This window comes from Blennius ocellaris, assembly GCF_963422515.1.
Source record: "Blennius ocellaris genome assembly, chromosome: 21".
NCBI lineage: Eukaryota > Metazoa > Chordata > Actinopteri > Blenniiformes > Blenniidae > Blennius > Blennius ocellaris.
This window is the reverse complement of record NC_137670.1, coordinates 1,879,136-1,898,357: the sequence shown is the minus strand read 5'-3', so window position 1 is coordinate 1,898,357 and position 19,222 is coordinate 1,879,136. Positions and strand designations below refer to the sequence as shown.

The 19,222-nt window shown below is 43.8% G+C and overlaps 6 protein-coding genes across 6 annotated transcripts; 2 read left to right on the top strand and 4 right to left on the bottom strand.

The window, feature by feature from the left end:
• Positions 1–181: 181 nt before the first annotated feature.
• On the bottom strand, positions 182–1,892 carry cUnh8orf33 (chromosome Un C8orf33 homolog; the record flags this gene model as incomplete). Its single annotated transcript, XM_080516970.1, has 5 exons — positions 182–578; positions 674–820; positions 905–995; positions 1,072–1,460; positions 1,874–1,892. Coding segments are annotated over 5 exons (837 nt in total), but the record flags the coding sequence as incomplete, so codon positions are not given.
• Positions 1,893–2,600: 708 nt separating this feature from the next.
• h3f3d (H3 histone, family 3D) lies at positions 2,601–4,313 on the top strand. Its single transcript, XM_080517173.1, has 4 exons — positions 2,601–2,677; positions 3,427–3,569; positions 3,657–3,810; positions 3,907–4,313. The coding sequence occupies exons 2-4, from the start codon at positions 3,442–3,444 to the stop codon at positions 4,033–4,035; spliced, it is 411 nt and encodes a 136-aa protein (XP_080373299.1). The 5' UTR covers positions 2,601–2,677; positions 3,427–3,441; the 3' UTR covers positions 4,036–4,313.
• Positions 4,314–4,396: 83 nt separating this feature from the next.
• uqcc4 (ubiquinol-cytochrome c reductase complex assembly factor 4) lies at positions 4,397–6,095 on the bottom strand. The gene is made up of 2 exons (XM_080517175.1): positions 5,899–6,095; positions 4,397–5,465 (listed from the first exon to the last, which is right to left on the bottom strand). The coding sequence occupies exons 1-2, from the start codon at positions 5,976–5,978 to the stop codon at positions 5,135–5,137; spliced, it is 411 nt and encodes a 136-aa protein (XP_080373301.1). The 5' UTR covers positions 5,979–6,095; the 3' UTR covers positions 4,397–5,134.
• A 749-nt stretch (positions 6,096–6,844) lies between these two features.
• On the top strand, positions 6,845–15,312 carry chlsn (cholesin). The gene is made up of 5 exons (XM_080517170.1): positions 6,845–7,022; positions 7,124–7,240; positions 13,787–13,989; positions 14,950–15,031; positions 15,124–15,312. The coding sequence occupies exons 1-5, from the start codon at positions 6,885–6,887 to the stop codon at positions 15,301–15,303; spliced, it is 720 nt and encodes a 239-aa protein (XP_080373296.1). The 5' UTR covers positions 6,845–6,884; the 3' UTR covers positions 15,304–15,312.
• On the bottom strand, positions 8,753–11,955 carry LOC308145671 (uncharacterized protein). The gene is made up of 2 exons (XM_080517168.1): positions 11,822–11,955; positions 8,753–10,205 (listed from the first exon to the last, which is right to left on the bottom strand). The coding sequence occupies exons 1-2, from the start codon at positions 11,822–11,824 to the stop codon at positions 9,153–9,155; spliced, it is 1,056 nt and encodes a 351-aa protein (XP_080373294.1). The 5' UTR covers positions 11,825–11,955; the 3' UTR covers positions 8,753–9,152.
• A 942-nt stretch (positions 15,313–16,254) lies between the features above and the next one.
• Positions 16,255–19,185, bottom strand: gnptg (N-acetylglucosamine-1-phosphate transferase subunit gamma). Its single transcript, XM_080517169.1, has 11 exons — positions 19,081–19,185; positions 18,945–18,999; positions 18,808–18,875; positions 18,673–18,727; positions 18,512–18,595; positions 18,290–18,383; positions 17,659–17,773; positions 17,490–17,572; positions 16,643–16,771; positions 16,475–16,556; positions 16,255–16,392 (listed from the first exon to the last, which is right to left on the bottom strand). Exons 1-11 carry the CDS (start codon positions 19,145–19,147, stop codon positions 16,313–16,315), a joined length of 912 nt encoding a protein of 303 aa, XP_080373295.1. The 5' UTR covers positions 19,148–19,185; the 3' UTR covers positions 16,255–16,312.
• Between the last annotated feature and the right edge of the window lie 37 nt (positions 19,186–19,222).

The following is a 19,222-nucleotide window of genomic DNA, read 5'->3' as shown; positions in this document are numbered from 1 at the left end:
TGAATACAATAAACATAAAACATAATTTTATGTCTCGCTTCAGATTATTTTCAGGTACTGATATTTCAGTGATCTTCACCAAACATTGCTCTTGTGATGGAATAAGAAATGGAAAATAATGAAAACTGTAGGAACTTTTCGCATCTTTGACCAAAAGAAAAAATGATGACACTCCTTTAGTGGAAAATTAAAGTTTAATTGTGAAGAAAAAAACATTCCAAACAAAAGTTTTATAAAAAACAACAACCTTTTATTAACAAAAGTAAATGCAAAGAGAAATAGAAGGTTTTGAGAAATACTGAGTTTGTTGTGATAATTTTTCTTTGTTGATTGATTGTTTCCAACAAACTGCATAATGAAGACTTTCCCTCCAGGGGGACAGACGGATCAGAGAAAATTGAACTGAAACTCCTCCTTTGATGGAACAAAGACAAAATTTTGATTCTGCTGGTCGGCGTCCACGGCTCCGGGCGTCTGCAGACTCTCCTCTGCAGCTTGAGCTTTGACTTCAGCCTTTCTGTGGAAAACTGACTTCCTTGTTGTATCCGAGACGACATTAACGTGAGCCGAGGCCATTTCTGTCAGAGAGGAGGGAAGTGTCATCAGTCAGAGTCATCACACTTGCAAAAAGGCACATCTCCCCCCCGTTGGGATCCGTCAAGGAGCCACTCACCACCCTGAATGAGCTTGAACTGCTTGCTCTTCTCTTCCTCCATCTTCTTCCTGTAGTCTCCGGTCATCGCTCTCATCAGCTGTCTCTTCTTGACCAGAGGGGCCTTGGAGCTCCGCAGCGTCTTCACGGCACGAGACGCCTCCTCCTCTGAAACACACACAAGCACATTCAGATTACCGCATCCGTCATCCGGGGCTCCGGCTCGGCTAGAAAGACGTTCCAGACGCTCACTCTGTTTTGGGGTGCCTTTGTGAGACCTCAGTCCCAGCTCCAGCTGCTCGATGCACCAGTCAAGCTGCCTGTTCAGCTGCTCCTCGGCACTCTGAACACATTAAACGACGACAGTAAAGCTATAACCGACGATGGGTGTTGAGCTTTTAACGACACTGAACACTCACTGGCTCTTCGGTTCCTTCACACTCTTCAGACGGTTCCTTCTGCAGCTCTGGACTAGAAGGATTCTTCTTTACAGATTTCTTCTTCTTCTTCTTTGCTTTTGACTGGACGGACGACGGAGACGCAGAGGTTCCCTCCTGCGAAAGAGGTTTCTCCTCCTGGACTTTCTGTTGGCTGCCAGAAGAGGAGGCACCCTCGGTTGTTTCCATGTTTTCTTCAGAGGGGATGTGAAAGTTGAAGGCAAAAGAAGAACCCTGCCCTGTGAAGGATACGTGGCTTGTTTCTTGCTCGTTCTCGTCAGACGGAGAAGTTTTCTCTCGAGATGCTGGACGGCCGTCCGCGACGAAGTTAAATCTGAAGGTGTTGTCACTGCGATTCCAGAGTCGCCCCTCTGCCGGTGCCAAGGAATTGGATTTAGGTTCAATATCTGTTGAGAGGAGGAAAGGCAGGAAACGTCATATTGCAGACAAATGCTGACGTGCAAGCAGCAAATAAGAAAAACACATCCATTAATTGAGTTTATCCAGGGATTCTTAAAAAAGTAAGTTGTAAGTTACTGAGATATAATCGTGCGAAGTAAATCGTGAAAATGTACCTATAAATAGCCGTGTCTGCTCGTTCATGCTGATTCTGCGGGGTTTGACCTGAAAAGGCTCCAAATCGTTCACTTTTCACCATCGCACATTTTGAAAATTCACCCTCGGGTTCAAAAAGCTCCAAAACGTTTAAAACGAATCCTCAAACGTTTTAAAAGTCCTTCTTTTAGTTTAACCCAGCTTCCAAAACATGTCACATCCAACTTACCATCTGTGTCACCCGAAAATCAGTCCGTCTGGAACGCGCGTCTCGACGGCCGGAAGTTCCACGCGCTATGACGTCAACTACTAAAATAATGAATTGAAATTTGATAAATATAACAAACGACAGAATAATAAAACGTTTCCAGGCGGAGAACACCGATATTGCTTAAGATTGAATATCAACGGACGATAGAAAATACATGACCAGGATTAGTCGAGGTGGAAAACGTAAAAATACGAACGCGGACTTTATTTATAACGTTTTTGTTCATTGAGACGACGGAGATATCGTTTAAAAACACCAGAGAGGTGTGTGTGTGTGCTTTCAGATGTGATGTACGCGTCATCTGCTTGTATTTAAACGACAAAACGGGGCATGTCACGGTGATTTCTCCCTCGCTGTAATAAAATGAGCCGTTCCCTTTTAAGGACAGCATTGCTTTGTCTTGTTTTTATCAAAACGAAAAGATGAACGAGTCAGCGTGCGACGTGGAACATTTGGTGAATATTGAGGGAACCAGGGCCCAGGCGCGGGTGATGGGGGTCGTTTTCGGCGCGTAGAATTCCGCGCAAACCACATTTGTTAAATTGTCTTTCTGCTCCTTTCCACTTCAAACTCAGAGGCAGAGGGTCCGCCCTCTTTTCACAACCAATCACGTCCGACCAGGGACGCGCGTCGGACCAATCAGGTAAGCGGGAGGGCGGGACTAAAACGTCGGTCTATAAATAACGGAGCCCCGTCCTTTCGGGGCATAAAGAGGAACAGCAGGTGTGGACACTACGTGGGTTTTTCCCGACAACATTAACGGTAAGATTATTGTGTTTTTTTAAACAAATGTATATAATGTTACAGACTCGGTATGGATCTGGGTGGTTTCAAAGATGTATTTTATTATGTTTGCAGTCAGAAAACCTTCAGATATCTTGTCGGATGCCAGACGTTATATGTCAAGAAAACCGAGCGCGCCATAGCCACGAGCTAACTGTTAGCCCACTTAAGCCACACTTTTATTGTTTTTCATAACCTACTGACTCCAAACTAAAGTATATCGGAAAGTACAGATATTTTGGGAATTAATTCTCGCCTTTGTTTTGTTTTGTTTTTTCCGGCGGTGATTGGGGGCGGGAGAGGGGGGGGGGGGGTGGCTGGCGCCATTTTGCAGCCGTCTATGCTAGCTTTAAATTGGAGACTGAAACGTGTGTGTGCCCTGGAGCTTAATGGAGGCGAGGCTCGACGGCCGCTTGTTACACACACCGTTCAGTCGCACGGATGACAGCGTGGAGGCTCAGCGGCTCGGGAGCCTCACGTTTAAGTGAACTATGGCGGGAGTTTGCACAGATGTATTTAACATCTGGAATCAATGTGATGATTCTTGTTGTTTTTTTTCACCCCTCTCTGATGAAGAGTGATGACGGTGATTCTGTGATTGTTTTGTCGCGAAAGGCGGAAAAACGAAAGTGTCACTGACGAGTCGCTGCGTTTAAATCCTGGCTGTGGTTCACGAGACTCGTTTGACCGATGATCGGTTTGTTTTATTTTGTTTTGTTTTATCCCAGATCTTCGGCTGAGAGATGGCTCGTACCAAGCAGACCGCCCGTAAATCCACCGGAGGAAAGGCGCCGAGGAAGCAGCTGGCAACCAAGGCGGCCAGGAAGAGTGCGCCCTCTACCGGCGGAGTGAAGAAGCCCCACAGATACAGGTAGGAGCTGAACCTGACCGTACCGGACAGGACAGGCCCCAGAGACTCTGGTCACCCTCTTTTAATCACAGTCCCTTGTCATTTCAGGCCCGGTACCGTGGCTCTGCGTGAGATCCGTCGGTACCAGAAGTCCACCGAGCTGCTGATCAGGAAGCTGCCCTTCCAGCGTCTCGTCAGGGAAATCGCCCAGGACTTCAAGACGGACCTGCGTTTCCAGAGTGCAGCGATCGGCGCCCTCCAGGTGAGACGCTGGCTCTTATTGCGTCTGTGCAGTTTGTTTTTTTGGTGTTTTTTTTTTTTTTTAGCATCTCACCGAATTTCCCTCCCGACTTTGCAGGAAGCCAGCGAGGCCTACTTGGTGGGGCTGTTCGAGGACACCAACCTGTGCGCCATCCACGCAAAGAGGGTCACCATCATGCCCAAGGACATTCAGCTGGCCAGGCGAATTAGGGGAGAGCGTGCATAAATGCTAGTGTTGGGTTTTATCTTTTTAGGGGATGGGGGGGGGGGGGAGGTGGGAATGACCGGGGTTTTGTTTTATAGATCTTGAATTACCAGCATGTGTTCCACTTGACTCATTGTTTGTAGTATCTGGCATAGTTTTTTTTGTACTTTCCACTTGATTCGTCCAATCATGTTCACTGTAGAGCTTCATTTTTCTGTGGATACCCAATTCGACTATTCCACTTCCCTTTCTCAGGTTTTCACATTGTTTGGAGGGCTCGTCTGCTATTGGGTCGGTTTTACTGACGGGGGTTGTGGGGGGGGGGGGGGGGGCTTCTAAAGCTTCTCCCAGGCCGTAGCGGCGGCTCTTTCTATTCTCTCGGTTTGGCACTTCTGCCTCTCATACTGATTTCTACCATTCAATCCTGTGTGTGCATGTCGTAGGATTTCCTGTGCTGTAAATAAACTTTCCGCTACCTCAAACTGCTGGATTCCTCTCTGCTTCACGTTTGGAACAACCTGCGGCTCGATGAAGCCGTCTCTCAACTTTTTCTTGTGAATTTCACTGGAGGAAAAAAAAAAGCATTGGTCAACGAGCCTTGAAGATAGTTTGACTTTAATGTCCCACCCTGTTAATGGTTTACACACATTGAGGGCTCGTCTGCTGGGTCAGTTGTAGATCTTGATGCTTGAAGCGGCAAAATGCTGAAAACAAGTTTTTCTACATTTCTAAAGCACATGTTGAGCCTACAGCAGCTGCGCTGGCCTCCTTTTTAAATGTTTTGCAGCTTCAAGTAAATTAGAATTGATGGGAAACTGACACGGCTCTTGGATGTACATGTAGACCACTGACCGATACGCAAATCAACTTTTGCTGAGATTATCAAATAAAGACATTGGGACAAAGCGATCCTCTTCCAAATAATATCTAGAGGTTGAACAAATGCTGTCCCATGGTTATGCAATAGACACTTTAGTCACTCCTTATTTAATCACATTCGACAGCGTACTGACTGTTTTATCTCCACACATTCAGACAATTACGACTTAATGTCCTTTATGGAGATGCATTTCACAATAAATACAACTTGAATATATACATGTGAAGCTCCGCCCCCTTTCTAAGGAGATTTATTTTGGACCTCCGCCTCCTGTTCGTCTGAAAGCAGGCCGGGTATGTGCTCGTACAGCTGCTTCTCCAGCTGGGCGTCAATGTCACTCTCGTCCCGGAGCACACACCACAGGATGAAGCCGCCGAACACCAGGCTGATGGGCAGCACCTTCCACCAGGGCCGCTCGTACTGGCTCCCCATGGAGCTGTCCACCCTCCAGGTCCGGTGGCTGGCCTTGCTGGTGGTGAACTTGATGGGCTGGTCCGGCTGCTCGTCCTCGTCTGTGGGTTCTTTGGAGCGGGACGACGCCTGGGCGGTCAACGCCAGACACCGGGCATTTCTTAGAACAAGAACCAAAGCAGCAGAACGGGGAGGTTTCAGTTTAGACCCGTGTCTCTGATCAGAATAGTTTAAAATCACTGTATAAGTAAGTAAAGTTTATTTATAAAGCGCTTTTCACAGATAAAATCACAAAGTGCTGTACAGGAGAAAAGATAAAACAATATAAAATGTGTAAAATTAAAGTGACACTAGTGAAAACCCATCAACCAAAAGGTTCTACCTTCTGTTCTACCTCGGATGTAGATAAAACCCTGACATGAGACAAATCCTGAAAACGAAAATACAAATCTTTGACATTATATGATCATGTTTTACTTGTTTTTTTGTTCAGATATTAAACTAAACATGTGAATCACGTGAGCCTATAATGTGTATAAACGCCTCCAGGGTCAGATAAACATGTTGGTTTAATGCAGGTGATTCAGTCTCACCGCTCCGCTGCTGAGACGCTCCGGACGAACAAACCCGCTCGTCTCGCTCCGCTCAAAACACGTCCGACAGGCAGAGACATCTCTGGTCAACTGCTCATTTTATAACAAAGCAGCAGGTCGAAATAATAAAAAAAAGACAAGTTTTCTGGGAGAAAGATCCTTGGCCGTCAGGTCATGTAACACATTGTGGTGCAGCGCTGAAGTTCGTCCGGTTCTGCCGTGAGCGGAACGATTATTATGTTCCGCTTCGTCGTGATCATTTTTGTTTTAAAAAATCAACGAAATCGACTTTTTTTAAAGACATTTTTTATCTTGTATTTTATAAACGTACAAATTTTTTTTTTTTAATCATTAATTTGTACCTGAAAATATCAAAGCCATGTCATGAAACAAAATAAAAAATCTACAAACAAGAAAAAGAAATCTATTATTGTTATTTATTTTTCTTTTATGGTCCGTACTTGTTTAAGACAGAATTTGACAGATTTCATTTGTTTAATTTTCCAATTGTCATTTTAATAACTGTGCATCACATGTTTACGTTTTTTTCAATTGCGGTCCTTGCAGTGTGTCTCCACCCCCTCACCCGCTAACCAATCAGAAACAACACAGATATTTTCATCCAATCACGGTTCACCTCGTCACGGTCACTTCCGGGTAGAGTTCCCATGCTTCTGCACGTTTTTACTTCAGTTCGGGTGAGTTTAAGATTAAAAGGAAGATCAACCCGTTAAAAGTAATGTTTTATTCCTGACTATGTTTTGGTGTTTTATTGTTTTAGTGTGACAGCATCGGAAAAAACGGTTTTATTGTGTGTTTCTGTATTTATTCACCCTGTAGACGACATGCGACACGAGAGCGGTTTTCATATGCAGTTGTGCCGGTAAACAATGCTTTGGGAGGCTGACAGTTTCTACTATCTCTCTATCTATCTATCTATCTATCTCTCTATCTATCTATCTATCACAGGTAAAGCTGGTGAACTAATGGCCAAGGACAAATCTACAAAATCGGATTTAAATGTTCCACAAAAGAAGAAGTTGAATTTAAATGAGAGTCAGGTTCCTGTCAAGGGAGCGATGGAAAAGAAAGTGAGAAAGAAGAGGAAAAAGACAGACATCGAGGTCTGTAGCAACAATAACAAAACCATTGACACCCGTACCTGTTTGTTTGTTTTTAGAGGGGGACATTTTTCCCCTTATAATGTAATGTGTCTTTCATTCAGGAGGCACCAGCAGAGATTCCACCTGTAAATAACACAGAGGAGGAAACAAAACAGAAAAATGACAAGAAACGCAGGAAAAAGCAGAAGACGGTGGAACCGCAGGAGGCAGAAACCGAGGTGAGAATATTTACTGACGTTCATGCTGTTTCTTCTTCAAAGTGAATGTTCGGGGTGGTTTCAGGAGGACCACAGGGCGCCGTAGTGTTTCCACATCATAGTGACAGTTTCCCAACTGGAGTTTGCATGTTCTTACTGTAGTTGTACAACGACGAGCTGCCGGCTGGATTGAACTGGTCCCACGTTTAACAAAAAAGTGATCTACGTCACTAAATGTGTCAAAAACAACCCGATGTTGCCTGCAATGAAGGTTAAAGTGACTTCAGACGCCGTGAGACTGATTCCATGTGAGGAAGTTGAGACGTGCATAAAGAGGAATGTCACCGAGGTTTTCCAGCGCCGCTTCTTGTCCGGCTGGAGCGACTGAACGTCGCCGTCCAAAGATCTGCAGTTATGTTTCTGAGCAATGAGCAGCCTGACTGAAGTGTGTGAATGTGGCAACGGTTATTTCAGTGTTTTTCAACCTTTTTTGAGCCAAGACACACTTTTTTGTTTGGAAAAATGTGGAGGCACACCTCCACCCGGAAATGTTAAAATGTGAACCTCTGTAGCCTCTATAAACAATATAAAGTCTTTCTCATCAAAGTTTTATCAACAGGAATCAAGTAAATACAGAAACAAAGGACTTTTTTTAATAGTGACTCCCTCAGTGTGAAACCTGGACCTGATGGATGAAGAGCTGAGATCCTGGTTCACATTCTTCCTTTTCAAAAACTTCTCCATCACTGTCACTGACACAGTACTTTGATACAAGATGGTAGCAGGAGGTGGAGATGAACCACACTGACGTCTGTCACTTTACATTTCACCGGCAAAGTTCTGTGCTGCCCTCTAGTGGTGAAGAGTATTTATACATCATTACTCTGCAACACACTGCTCTCACAGCCGACAGCGGCTGTAATAGCAAATGATTTCTAGAAAAAAATGTGAAATTGGATAATTTCCCACGGCTCACCTGACTAGATCTCGCGGAAACACCAGTGTGCCGCGGCACAGTGGTTGAAAAACACTGGGTTATTTGATGTAAATGCATGAAAACACAGGTTTTCCATCGTATTAACTCGCGTTGTGCATCTGAACTCTGCAGTGGCGTGAATCAGGTTCTGACATCTAGCGTCTCGGTTTGTGGTTTTGTGCAAACCCTCCAGTCAGAGTTCACCTCCACTGCACCTCGCTTTTCTTTCTTCACTGGCGTTTTAGAACGATTGCAGAAATCCTTCACACAGCGTCGACCCTAAAAGCAGCGCCAGACTTTCGGGGGGTTTTTTTGCAATTTTTTTCCTCCACTAAATATTTCCTCTGTGCCGTTTTGGGACTTGATGAATTGTTTCCACAGATTTTGTCTCAATGGTCTTTTGTATAAATGCGAGCCGAGTCTTTTTCCGAGAGCCGCGTCCAAAACCGGGAAATTGACCAACTGTATTCCTAGAGCTGTGAAATGATCAAATACAAATACTTTTACTTCATCGACTTACAATTCCAGTAAAAACATTTTTATTTTTTACACTTTACATTAAAAAAAACAACAGGTTTGTAATAAATTCTACACATTAATAGTTCCACTTTAGATTAAGTTTGTCGGTACATTCACTTCTTCTATTTCGACGTTGTGTCTCCTGCTGACGTCAAACCTGCTTTAAACCTTAAAGTTGTAAAAAAAAACCGCGACAGAGCAACATTTTGTTGTCTGAATAAATTATCATAGACAGTATTTCCTTTTCTTTGACCAAAGCTGACGAGTTAGTATTTCCACTTTTCTTCACGCAAGAATTCTGTCCTCACAATTTCGAATAGAGACTTTGATCGTAACGTTGAGGTCTGTGTGACGTTCAGCTTTGTTCCTGTTGCGATTGGAATAAAAAAAAAAAAAAAAAAAACGAGTCACTGTAGTAAAGAGCCTTGGGAGTGAACGCTAAGACTCGATGTCCTGCAGCGTGTCGGTGACCTCGATGTGCGGGGCGATGATGTTGCGGTGGGGCTGCGCGCGGCCGGGGCGGCAGCGGCGGCAGCAGTCCCTCAGCTGCCGCAGCGCCCCCTGCAGGCTCTCCCGGCACGGCCGGTGCATGAAGAGCACCAGCAGCAGGGCGGCGGCGCTCCCGGAGAACAGGACGAACTCGGCCACGCTCAGGAACGCCCGCTCGCCGTGGCCCGGCGGCTCCGCCCCCGCCGCCGCGGCCGCCGCCAGCCGCGCTCCCCTCAGCAGCGCCACGCTGTAGAACAGCAGGCAGCAGAACATGACCACGGTCACCGTCAGGAACATGGGGCCCTCCTCGGAGCCGGACAGGAAACGCCCCTTCGACCGCCGCTGCCGCACGCAGCCGCTTACCAGAAGCCCCAGCTGGAGGACGTAGGGCACCAGGAGAACCAGGCACAGCTTGGCGGCGGCGTACGGCACGCCGGCGTCGACCGGATCCACCGAGCAGGCGACCGTCTCCCACAAGCCGCCGCCGCCGCCGCCGTGGGGCCCGCGGAGCCCCGCCAGCAGCAGCGCGGTCAGCACGGAGGCCGCCAGCACCAGCGCCGCGCAGACCCGCGGCTTCCTGAGCGGCGCGTGCGGCGGCGGGTCCAGGGCGAGGACGTACGCCACCAGCGCCAGCACCAGCAGTCCGCACAGCGACGCCGCGTTGACGGCGAAGGCGAGCGCGGCGCAGCCCAGCGCGCTGGCCTGCAGGCGGTGGGCCACGGCGTGCAGCGACAGCAGCAGCAGCAGCAGCTGGACGCCGCAGAAGACCCACAGCAGGCCGTCGAGCCACGCCAGGCGCCGCTGCGCCCGGCACGTCTGGACGAAGCTGTAGAGCAGGAAGCAGCCGGCCAGGAGGCCCAGCGCCGCCAGCAGGCTGTACACGCCGTTGCCCGTGGAGATGACGTTGTTGGCGGCGGCGCTTCCTGATGTGGAGTTGGCGTCCGCGGCGGCGGACGCGTTGGCGAGGGCGGGAGGCGAGCTGCTGTTGCCGCCGTGGAGCGACTGGAGTAGAAACACAAAACGGTTCTGCGATTAATTAGTGTGATGCAAGACTTTCACACTCCTGTGACGTTGTTCGAATCGCTAAAACTCCGGAAATCTTCGCCCGTTTGTCACCATTCAAATATCAAATCGTGCAGCTTTTTCGGCACTTTCCGGCCATGTTCCGGCTTTTTGAAATCTCGTCAACTTTTTAAAATATTTCAACTTTTGTGCCACTTTTTTTTTCCAATGTTAACGGATGGAGACATTTTTAACTCGCTATAACTTCTTCAAATCTTCACCGATTTCAACCATTCAACTTTTAAACTGTTCAACTGTTTCAACTTTTAGTAACTTGTGCAACTTTTCGAAACTTTTACAACTGACACTTTTTCAATTGTTTGACACTTTTTCAACTGTTTGACACTTTTTCAGCTGTTTGACACTTTTTCAGCTGTTTGACACTTTCTCAACTTTTTCAACTTTTTGAAACTTGTTCAACTTTTTGAAACTAGTTCAACTGTTTGACACTTTTCAACTGTTTCAACTTATTGAAACTTTTTCAACTTTTCCCAACTTCTTCAACTGTTTGACACTTTTCAACTTTTTGAAACTTTTTCAACTTTTTCAACTGTTTGAAACTAGTTCAACTTTTTGAAACTTTTTCAACTTTTTGAAACTAGTTCAACTTTTTGAAACTTGTTCAACTTTTTGAAACTAGTTCAACTGTTTGACACTTTTCAACTGTTTCAACTTATTGAAACTTTTTCAACTTTTCCCAACTTCTTCAACTGTTTGACACTTCTTCAACTGTTTGACACTTTTTCAACTGTTTGACACTTTTTCAACTGTTTGACACTTTCTCAACTTTTTCAACTTTTTGAAACTTGTTCAACTTTTTGAAACTAGTTCAACTGTTTGACACTTTTCAACTGTTTCAACTTATTGAAATTTTTTCAACTTTTCCCAACTTCTTCAACTGTTTGACACTTTTCAACTTTTTGAAACTTTTTCAACTGTTTGAAACTAGTTCAACTTTTTGAAACTTTTTCAACTTTTTGAAACTAGTTCAACTTTTTTCAACTTTTTCAACTTTTTGAAACTAGTTCAACTGTTTGACACTTTTCAACTGTTTCAACTTATTGAAACTTTTTCAACTTTTCCCAACTTCTTCAACTGTTTGACACTTTTCAACTTTTTGAAACTTTTTCAACTGTTTGAAACTAGTTCAACTTTTTGAAACTTTTTCAACTTTTCTCCACTTTTTCAAAGCATTCCAGTCTACCTGCCGCAGGCAGGCAGCAAAAAGCATTACAGTTTGCATTCACACCATCATGCATTTGCCTTGGGAAATGCAGATCATCTAGTATTTATCTCGTCATCCTGGTTCTGTGTATAAAACAAACTGAAGCCCCGTTTGGAAACTTCCTCATCAGCTGTTTTGACGTCGCTCAGCCTCTTGGATCACAAAACGCAGTCTTACAACTGAAACTCACTCAAGAGTCGAGGGAGAAAAAAGGAGAAAACCTACAGAGATGGAGCAAAAAAAAGCCGCCTTTCACCAGTTGTGCGCTCGGCGGTTTCCCTCCACCTCGGCTTTGAGGAACTGCTCGGTACCAACACATGGTTCCACTTACCATTTCTGCCGTCGCCACCCACTCGCTGCACTCCGGTGTTTTTTGTTTTTCCTGATCGACTGTTGAAAGCGACGAAGCGACTTTTTATATTCCCGTGGATCTCGACCCCGACGGCGTGCCTTCACGAGGACTCCGTGACCATGTGATCAAACTCTTTTCCTCCCCTTCCTCCCTTCTTTTTTTTTTTTTTTTTTTTTTTCATCCGTGTAACTGAGGTCCGTTAAATCAGAGCACACTGCGCCCCTTGTCAAATATCCGGGTAACGGCTTTAATTTTAACCCACAGTTCTCCTCGGGGGTTTTTTTTTTAATGCATTTTCTGCACAACATCAATTATTCTTTTTGACAAATTGGAAGAGAGATGAAATTTTTGACAAGTGTCACCCACTTATAAAGTAGGAAAACACTTTTTTTTTTAAATTCTTATTTGCGAAAGTGTTGCTTGTTGTTCCAGTTTGTGTTTGTGGGCGTTTGCATTGGTTGGCTGGAGGAAACCAGCAACACGCTGCAGTTTACTGCTCAAAAAGAAAAAACCAACAAACCAAGGGTGATCTCATAAAGCTGCAAATACAGGAAACGTCCCTCGGGGGGGGGGGGGGGGGGGCTGAGAGACAGGAAGCCGCTCAAACACAGACGACGCGTTTGACTTTCGCTTGTTTCATTTTAAATTATTACAGCATTTTTGTTTCTTTTTAATTCCAAAGCAAGATATTTATTTATTTATTTATTTATTTAAGGTAGTGCAGATAAACAATACAAAACAGTAAACAATTCCAAAGATGTGTGAAAATGAACAATAAATTCTATATGCAAAAGAAATACAAACAAGTGCTACCTCAAATACTATTTACATAATGTGTGTGCGCTTGTATATGAAACACTAAGTGTGACTTTGTTATGTTTATGGAGGAAACGGAGGAAGAAGAAGAAGAAGAAACTTTATTTATATAGCACCTTTCACAGATAAAATCACAAGGCGCTTCACAGAGGCATAAAAATAATAAAAATAGTACGGACAACAATAGGAGAAAGGAAATAGTTTTATAGTAACAGAAAGGAGCAAAAGAGAAGAAAAAAAAGTGAAATTATCCATTTTGTAGAAATTGAATGAGTTTGTTTTGGAATTGAGAGAGTTAGCAAGATTTTTTTTTTTTTTTTTTTAAAGGTATTGCATAATAAAAAGTGTACAATTTAAGACATGCATTTTAACCTTTGCACCAGACCAGCAGTGTCAAACACAGTTTAGTTCAGGGGACACATACAAACCAATTTCACATTTAAATTCAAGCATGAACATTTTTCTTTTTTGTGGCTCTGAATGATGAATGTGTTTATTTTGGTAAAAACCAAACCGTCTGTATGTAAAAAATTGCCATAAAGCCAATTTTAATGAAACCTTCTGGTGTAAAATACAGTGAAACATCCTAAAGACTTCTGCTGTGGCTGTTGCATTCTGGGTGTTTTTACAAACTCACCCTGACGCTTGTTTGACAGCAACAAAGGAATCGGATTTAATGACAGAATCAGAGGTTTTATTGTCGGTTTACAATGTATAATGAAGATTTATACTTGAAATATAAACGTACAAGTGGAGAAATATGTACAATAATCATGTAAAGTATCAAATTGAGTGGAAGGAATGGTTTTTCTGAACAAATACTCTTTAAGATGCTCGACTTAGTTATGTAGACATGCAGTAGTTTTTAGTTTTTGTTTGACGGTAAACCTGCTTTGTATTTTCTCAATTCCAGTTCTAATTTTAAATCACTCTTCACTCACTGTAATAACCTTCATAGCACCACAACAAAATCTCACATTGTAGTTTGTATAAATTACATTAGAGACGCACATGAAAATGGCAAACTAGGTATTTTGCTGAGTCGCTGGACGATGATGTTACTTTTGGAAGGAATAAAATGGAAGGTCTGGTTAAAAATAACTGAGATGTTGTGTTTCGTTGTGACAGGTTCCGGATCCGGTTGTTCCTCCTCGGGGGAACGACGACGTCCAGGAAGAGGACCTGAGCCCGGAGGAGAGGCGGGTCCTGGAGAGGAAGATGAAGAAGATCCTTAAAAAAGAGGAGAAGAAGCGGCTTAAGGCGGCGGGAGAAACTCCCCGGAGGACTGAAGGACCCAGCGCCTCCCAGCAGGCCTTCAACTACCTGACATGGTAACAGTAAACGTCACCCTCAAACTTTTCAACTTATATTTTCAACAAGATTCTAATATTATTATCTATTTAACATACTTCCTCCATCTTGGCTGGATCCAAAACCACAGAAAAAAAAAACAGTTAAATGCCGTTTTAAACTGGTTTATCGCCTTAAAATGTCCTACGATGACCTCGGCTTTTATTTACACGATGCAGCACAATGAGTGGGTGAAGTTGCAGTTTCGTGATGTTGTTTTTTCAACCTTTTTTGAGCCGAGGCACACTTTTTTTTTCTTTGGTAAAATCTGGAGGCACACCACCACCCGGAAATGTTAAAATGTAAAATTCTCATCAAAGTTTTATCAACAGGAAAAACTTTTCAAAAACTTCTCCATCACTGTCACTGACACAGTACTTTGATACAAGATGGTAGCAGGAGGTGGAGATGAACCACACTGACGTCTGTCACTTTACATTTCACCGGCAAAGTTCTGTGCTGCCCTCTAGTGGTGAAGTGTATTTATACATGATGACTCTGCAACACACTGTCGCTGTGAGAGCAATCCAATCCACTTTATTTATACAGCACATTTTAACAACGAAGCGTTTCCAAAGTGCTTCACATACTGCACATAAGAACAAAACTAAACAGTCCAACACTAAGTATAAAACCATAAAATAAAAATAAAAACAGATTAAAAACTACAAATAAGAATAAAACAATTAAAAAGAATAAATACAAATATAAAGACATAAAAAGCAATAAAATAAATGAGAACAATAAATAAAACAATGAATAAAAGACACAGGGGACCACACGACTCACGCGGCGTTAAAAGCCTGAGAACAAAAGTGGGTTTTTAGACGTGATTTAGGAAAAAAGTGTGAAATTGGATAATTTCCCGCGGCACACTGGTTGAAAAACTCTGGTTTAGGGACACATGTTGTCGTGAGTAATGAAGCTGCTCGCTCCTGCAGTTGGGCCGACGACCGCGCGGCGTGGAGATTCCAGAAGACGCGGCAGACGTGGCTGCTGCAGAACATATTCGACACCGAAAAGGTAAAGCTCAAGTCTCTTTTTTTTTTTAAGCACGTCTGCGGAGGGAAAATCATCCGTTCCATCTGACGTTGAAACTCACGCTTCCTTCTCAGGTTCCGGACGAGAAGTTCTCCGTGCTGCTGCGCTACCTGGAGGGGCTCCGCGGGGGGGCCAAGGACACCACGGTGCAGAAGGCCTTGACCCTGGTGGAGGAGTCGGGCCGGGCGCCGGAGGACACGCTTGTCCAGCAGAGGGCGCACAGAGCCAGAGAACTCATCCAGCTGTTCTCCTGACTGACCCCCCCCACCACCCCCACTGCTCCTCACGTCTGGACTGAAAAGGTTTTGTTTCATGTCGAAATGTGTGTTTAATAAACTGCGCTGGTTGATGTTCCTCCACCTTCGCCTGTCGCTGAGCCGTCGCCTCTCTTCAAAGCTAAAACCAGCTGCTTTTCACCACTTTTTTACCGATTCCGCTGCGTTGAAATGTGCCGCTGCTCTGCTTTAATGTTAAACATGCCGCTGGTTGGAGGTGGAGCGGGAAACAGAAAACGGTCTCAGGAATGTTTGTCGTCGGGACATGTCTGTGCTCGTCGAGGCCCACAAGTCAGTGAGGAACTTTCCTTATCCACTCCGCTTGTAATCAAGAGGAGCTTGTTTTGTTTTGATAAAAAACACAATCTCGACGGCGCCTTCGTGTCCCAGAAACATGTTTTATACGCATATTTTTAATTCTACTTTCACATATTCTTCATAAATGTTCATGTATTGTCCCAGTTTGGTAGAATTCACGTCCCCCCCGTGTCACAAGAAGGCAAAGATTTAAACAGAACCCAGGTGAAGGTGTGTTTTTGAGCCCCGGTTCAACGTCGCCACTGAATCTACATGGAGCAAAAACCCGACGACCTCACTTCCTCAATAAATGCAGTTAAATATCGTCGACTTAATGAACAAAGCTGTTTGACATCAAAACATTCTTTAAATTGTGCATGTTGTGCTTCTTCCCTCACGCTTCACCTGCTTTATATGAAGGTGCTTTGTAGTTTCATAACCTGTACAATATTAAGAGGTTTTTTTTAAATCCAAGTCTAGGAATAGAAATAAAAAGACATTTTGGGAGTAAGATTTGTCCAAAACGTTTTTTTTTTGAACACCAGATGACCGATGCAAAATGAATTGATTTGTTTTTTTTGTTAAAAAAAAACAGCAAAATGTCAGGTATCCTTGTGTTCTTCGTCCTGAAATGAAGACGGTCCCGTCAGACTCGTAGCGTTCTGCCATCGTAACTCCGCCCTGCTGATTCTCACAGCTGATCAAAAAGTCCGACGTCTCCTCTCAAGTGTCGATCCTTCACCGTCACGCCCACGGTAACTTTTTCTTCGTCTGTCGCACAACAACATACACAAATATATTTATCAAATTCCATAAAAGTGTCCAGGGACTTGAATGAGTGTCGTTCACGTACTTGGCTTTGCAGCAAAAGGAATATTGTGCTGAGTCAGGAGATCGCGGAGCCTCCTGATCTCTTCACTTTGTTTTTGGTAATCCTGAAGAAAACGTGCATATGAAAGAGTAAAAAAACTCATTGCTATGCTTTATTTTTGGTGTAGTTTTAAGGCGTTGAAATACAAACCTCTGTACATTTCTGTAAAGATCCATGTGTTTCTGTATCGACTGCAGCCTCTGCTTCATCCGCTTTCCTCTTCTGACTCTTCAGTAGTCCGGCGTCGCCGAAAATGTCCCTCAGAAGCTTATTATATCCCTGAAGTGACGACAGAACATGACCTCCGCTCTTAAATCCAACAGGGCACCGTGTTTTCTTTAACAATTAAAAAATGCACATTAGTCCACGGGCCAGATGTTAAATGTGGAAGTAAAACTGTGCCGTCAGATTCTGAATTCGAATTTCTAACTCTGAATTTTTTTTACCATCGCAATCAGACTTTGAATTTTAAAAGCTGTCGAATTTCAAGTACGTATCTTTTTTTTTGCTTCTGATTTTTTTTTCAACATCTAAAAATATTCAGTGTGTAAAAATTCAATGTGTCTAAAAATTCAAATATTCTGGCTGTTTTGCAGCTGAATTTTTAGACACATTGAATTTTTAACACACTGAATATTTTTAGATGTTGAAAAAAAATCAGAAGCAAAAAAAAGATACATACTTGAAATTCGACAGCTTTTAAAATTTAAAGTCTGATTGCGATGGTGAAAAAATTCAGAGTCTGACGGCACAGTTTTACTTCCACATAAAAAAAAAAGTGCCAAATTAAGTATATGACTTCATTTAACATGCTCTTGAAACCACTACTTGTATTTTATAGCTCCAAAAGTATTGTGACCTTAAAGGCAAGGCTATGGGCTTTCAGGAAATGTGTAATATGCCTTGAAATATCCGATCTTCGCCGAGCTGTAACTTCTAAATCTGCCAAGTTGAAAAGGTTCTCGTGCACGACGATGTTTGTTCATTGACGTCTCACCTGCTCCGTTATAAGACCTTCATAGCGAGCTTGCTCCGCCTCATCCCACTCCTCCTGGAGCTTCTCGCTCAGCGTCGGGTACACTTTTAAAAAAACAAGAGTGTTTAGAGGAGAGTGTGAAGGAGCGACGACGTCCCCGGCACACCGACACCTCTGCGCTTGGCCTCACCTAAAAGAGAGTGCGGATGGCAAACCAGCGGCGTCTCGAAGGTCAGCGAGTAAACGCACGTACTGGGCTCGGACACCTGGGAAAGCTTGCTGCTCGTGCTGCAGACCAGAACCACCTGAGAAGTCACATGACACGTTTTGAGCTCACGACACTGATGGTAATTTGACGTTGCGGTTGTTGTGCTCGTTCAGGTTGACGGCTGTCGGTTTAAAATCTAATTGAAATGACTTGAGATCTACTTCCTGTTTTCATCTGGTCAGCTATTAAGGGTTTTGTTCAACATTCTGAATGTGGTGACAGTTTGATCTGACTGGAAGAGGAAATGCTGGTATTCAAACTACTGAGAGAAAAAAAAAAACAAGTGGACCAAATCTGTTTGAAATACAAGTTTCTGTTCAACGTCCAGGTGAACTTGATTTGATGAAAATAAGTTTGAGTTTACTAAAGACTAAACCAAACATGAGGGGTCTTAAAAACACTAACAAATCGTGGCTGATGTGCAAAATGGAAGAATTTCATTCAGCCTGCATACAGAGCATTGTATTTTCACATGAACATGAAGCGTATTGTTTGATAAAGGAGCCAGTGAGAGTTCCTAAATTCCCTTAATTATCATTATTATTTTTTTTACCTTTGTTTCTCTGTTTCTGGCCCCACACGTATCACCATCTCTCATCCACATGCCCGTGAAAGTGTTGTTCACTATTTCCCACTCCTGCCAGACCCTGGACAGAGACACACAGAGCTGCGCTGTTTACAACAAGCCAAGAACTCACCGACAGTCCCTCAAATTCACTGTAGAAAGTCAGTGTGTCGCAGGAAAACACATCTCCATATGTGTCTGTGGCCTTACCCCAGTATCCCACTGTAAGCATTCCACCGAAAGGACTGCTCGTGTTGAGTGATGTTGTGGAATGGACAGAATTCATATTTGTACCTGAAAAGAGATGGTGATTAAACTGATTGCACGTGCATCAATGCAACATGGACGTATAGGTAATATTTTACACTTACATAGACTCTGTGAGACTGAAGCATTTCCCAGCCAGCCGATGCAGATGTTGTGGACCTTGAGGGGGGGACAACAACGTCGATAGAATTCAGTGGGCGATTCCAGCAAACAAGTGAAGAACAGGTGAGTTTATTTACCAGACACTGGTGACGGGGTCACTTTAGCCTGCAGTCTGTTTCCCTGAGCCACAAATGGATTGTTCAACCTGAACACAGGGGAAGTCGGTCAGAAAGAGTTGAGGCTGTAGACGGAAGTTGTTTTTTAATTGACGTACCCGAACGTGTTTGGCTCTTCAACTATCTTCATTTTACCGGCGAACGCGACGTTAACTACAATTCATTAAAAACACAAATTAGAGACAAACCGCAGCGCAACATGTCGGTTATTTGACGGATTAACAAAGTACTTACTGGACAGAGACAAACAGACCGTCCACGCCCTTAATATGTGAGGCATTTTGTCACATAAAAACAACATTGTGCGACTTTCAGTGGTTAATTTCCTGCTTTACTCGTTGTGCCACGTGACCGACCACGTGATCAAAACAAACAC

Bases quoted from the DNA above. Each gene is read 5' to 3' on its own strand.
- h3f3d (XM_080517173.1), top strand. From the start codon at position 3,442: ATGGCTCGTACCAAGCAGACCGCCCGTAAATCCACCGGAGGAAAGGCG. The intron at 3,570-3,656 runs GTAGGAGCTGAA...TTGTCATTTCAG, and splicing joins AAGAAGCCCCACAGATACAG to GCCCGGTACCGTGGCTCTGC. The intron at 3,811-3,906 runs GTGAGACGCTGG...CCGACTTTGCAG, and splicing joins CAGCGATCGGCGCCCTCCAG to GAAGCCAGCGAGGCCTACTT.
- gnptg (XM_080517169.1), bottom strand. From the start codon at position 19,147: ATGTTGTTTTTATGTGACAAAATGCCTCACATATTAAGGGCGTGGACG. The intron at 18,876-18,944 runs GTACGTCAATTA...CCCTGTGTTCAG, and splicing joins GAAGAGCCAAACACGTTCGG to GTTGAACAATCCATTTGTGG. The intron at 18,384-18,511 runs GTAAGGCCACAG...GTCTCTGTCCAG, and splicing joins GCTTACAGTGGGATACTGGG to GGTCTGGCAGGAGTGGGAAA.
- uqcc4 (XM_080517175.1), bottom strand. From the start codon at position 5,978: ATGTCTCTGCCTGTCGGACGTGTTTTGAGCGGAGCGAGACGAGCGGGT. The intron at 5,466-5,898 runs GTGAGACTGAAT...TCTTGTTCTAAG, and splicing joins AGCGTCTCAGCAGCGGAGCG to AAATGCCCGGTGTCTGGCGT.
- chlsn (XM_080517170.1), top strand. From the start codon at position 6,885: ATGGCCAAGGACAAATCTACAAAATCGGATTTAAATGTTCCACAAAAG. The intron at 7,241-13,786 runs GTGAGAATATTT...TCGTTGTGACAG, and splicing joins CGCAGGAGGCAGAAACCGAG to GTTCCGGATCCGGTTGTTCC. The intron at 15,032-15,123 runs GTAAAGCTCAAG...CTTCCTTCTCAG, and splicing joins ACATATTCGACACCGAAAAG to GTTCCGGACGAGAAGTTCTC.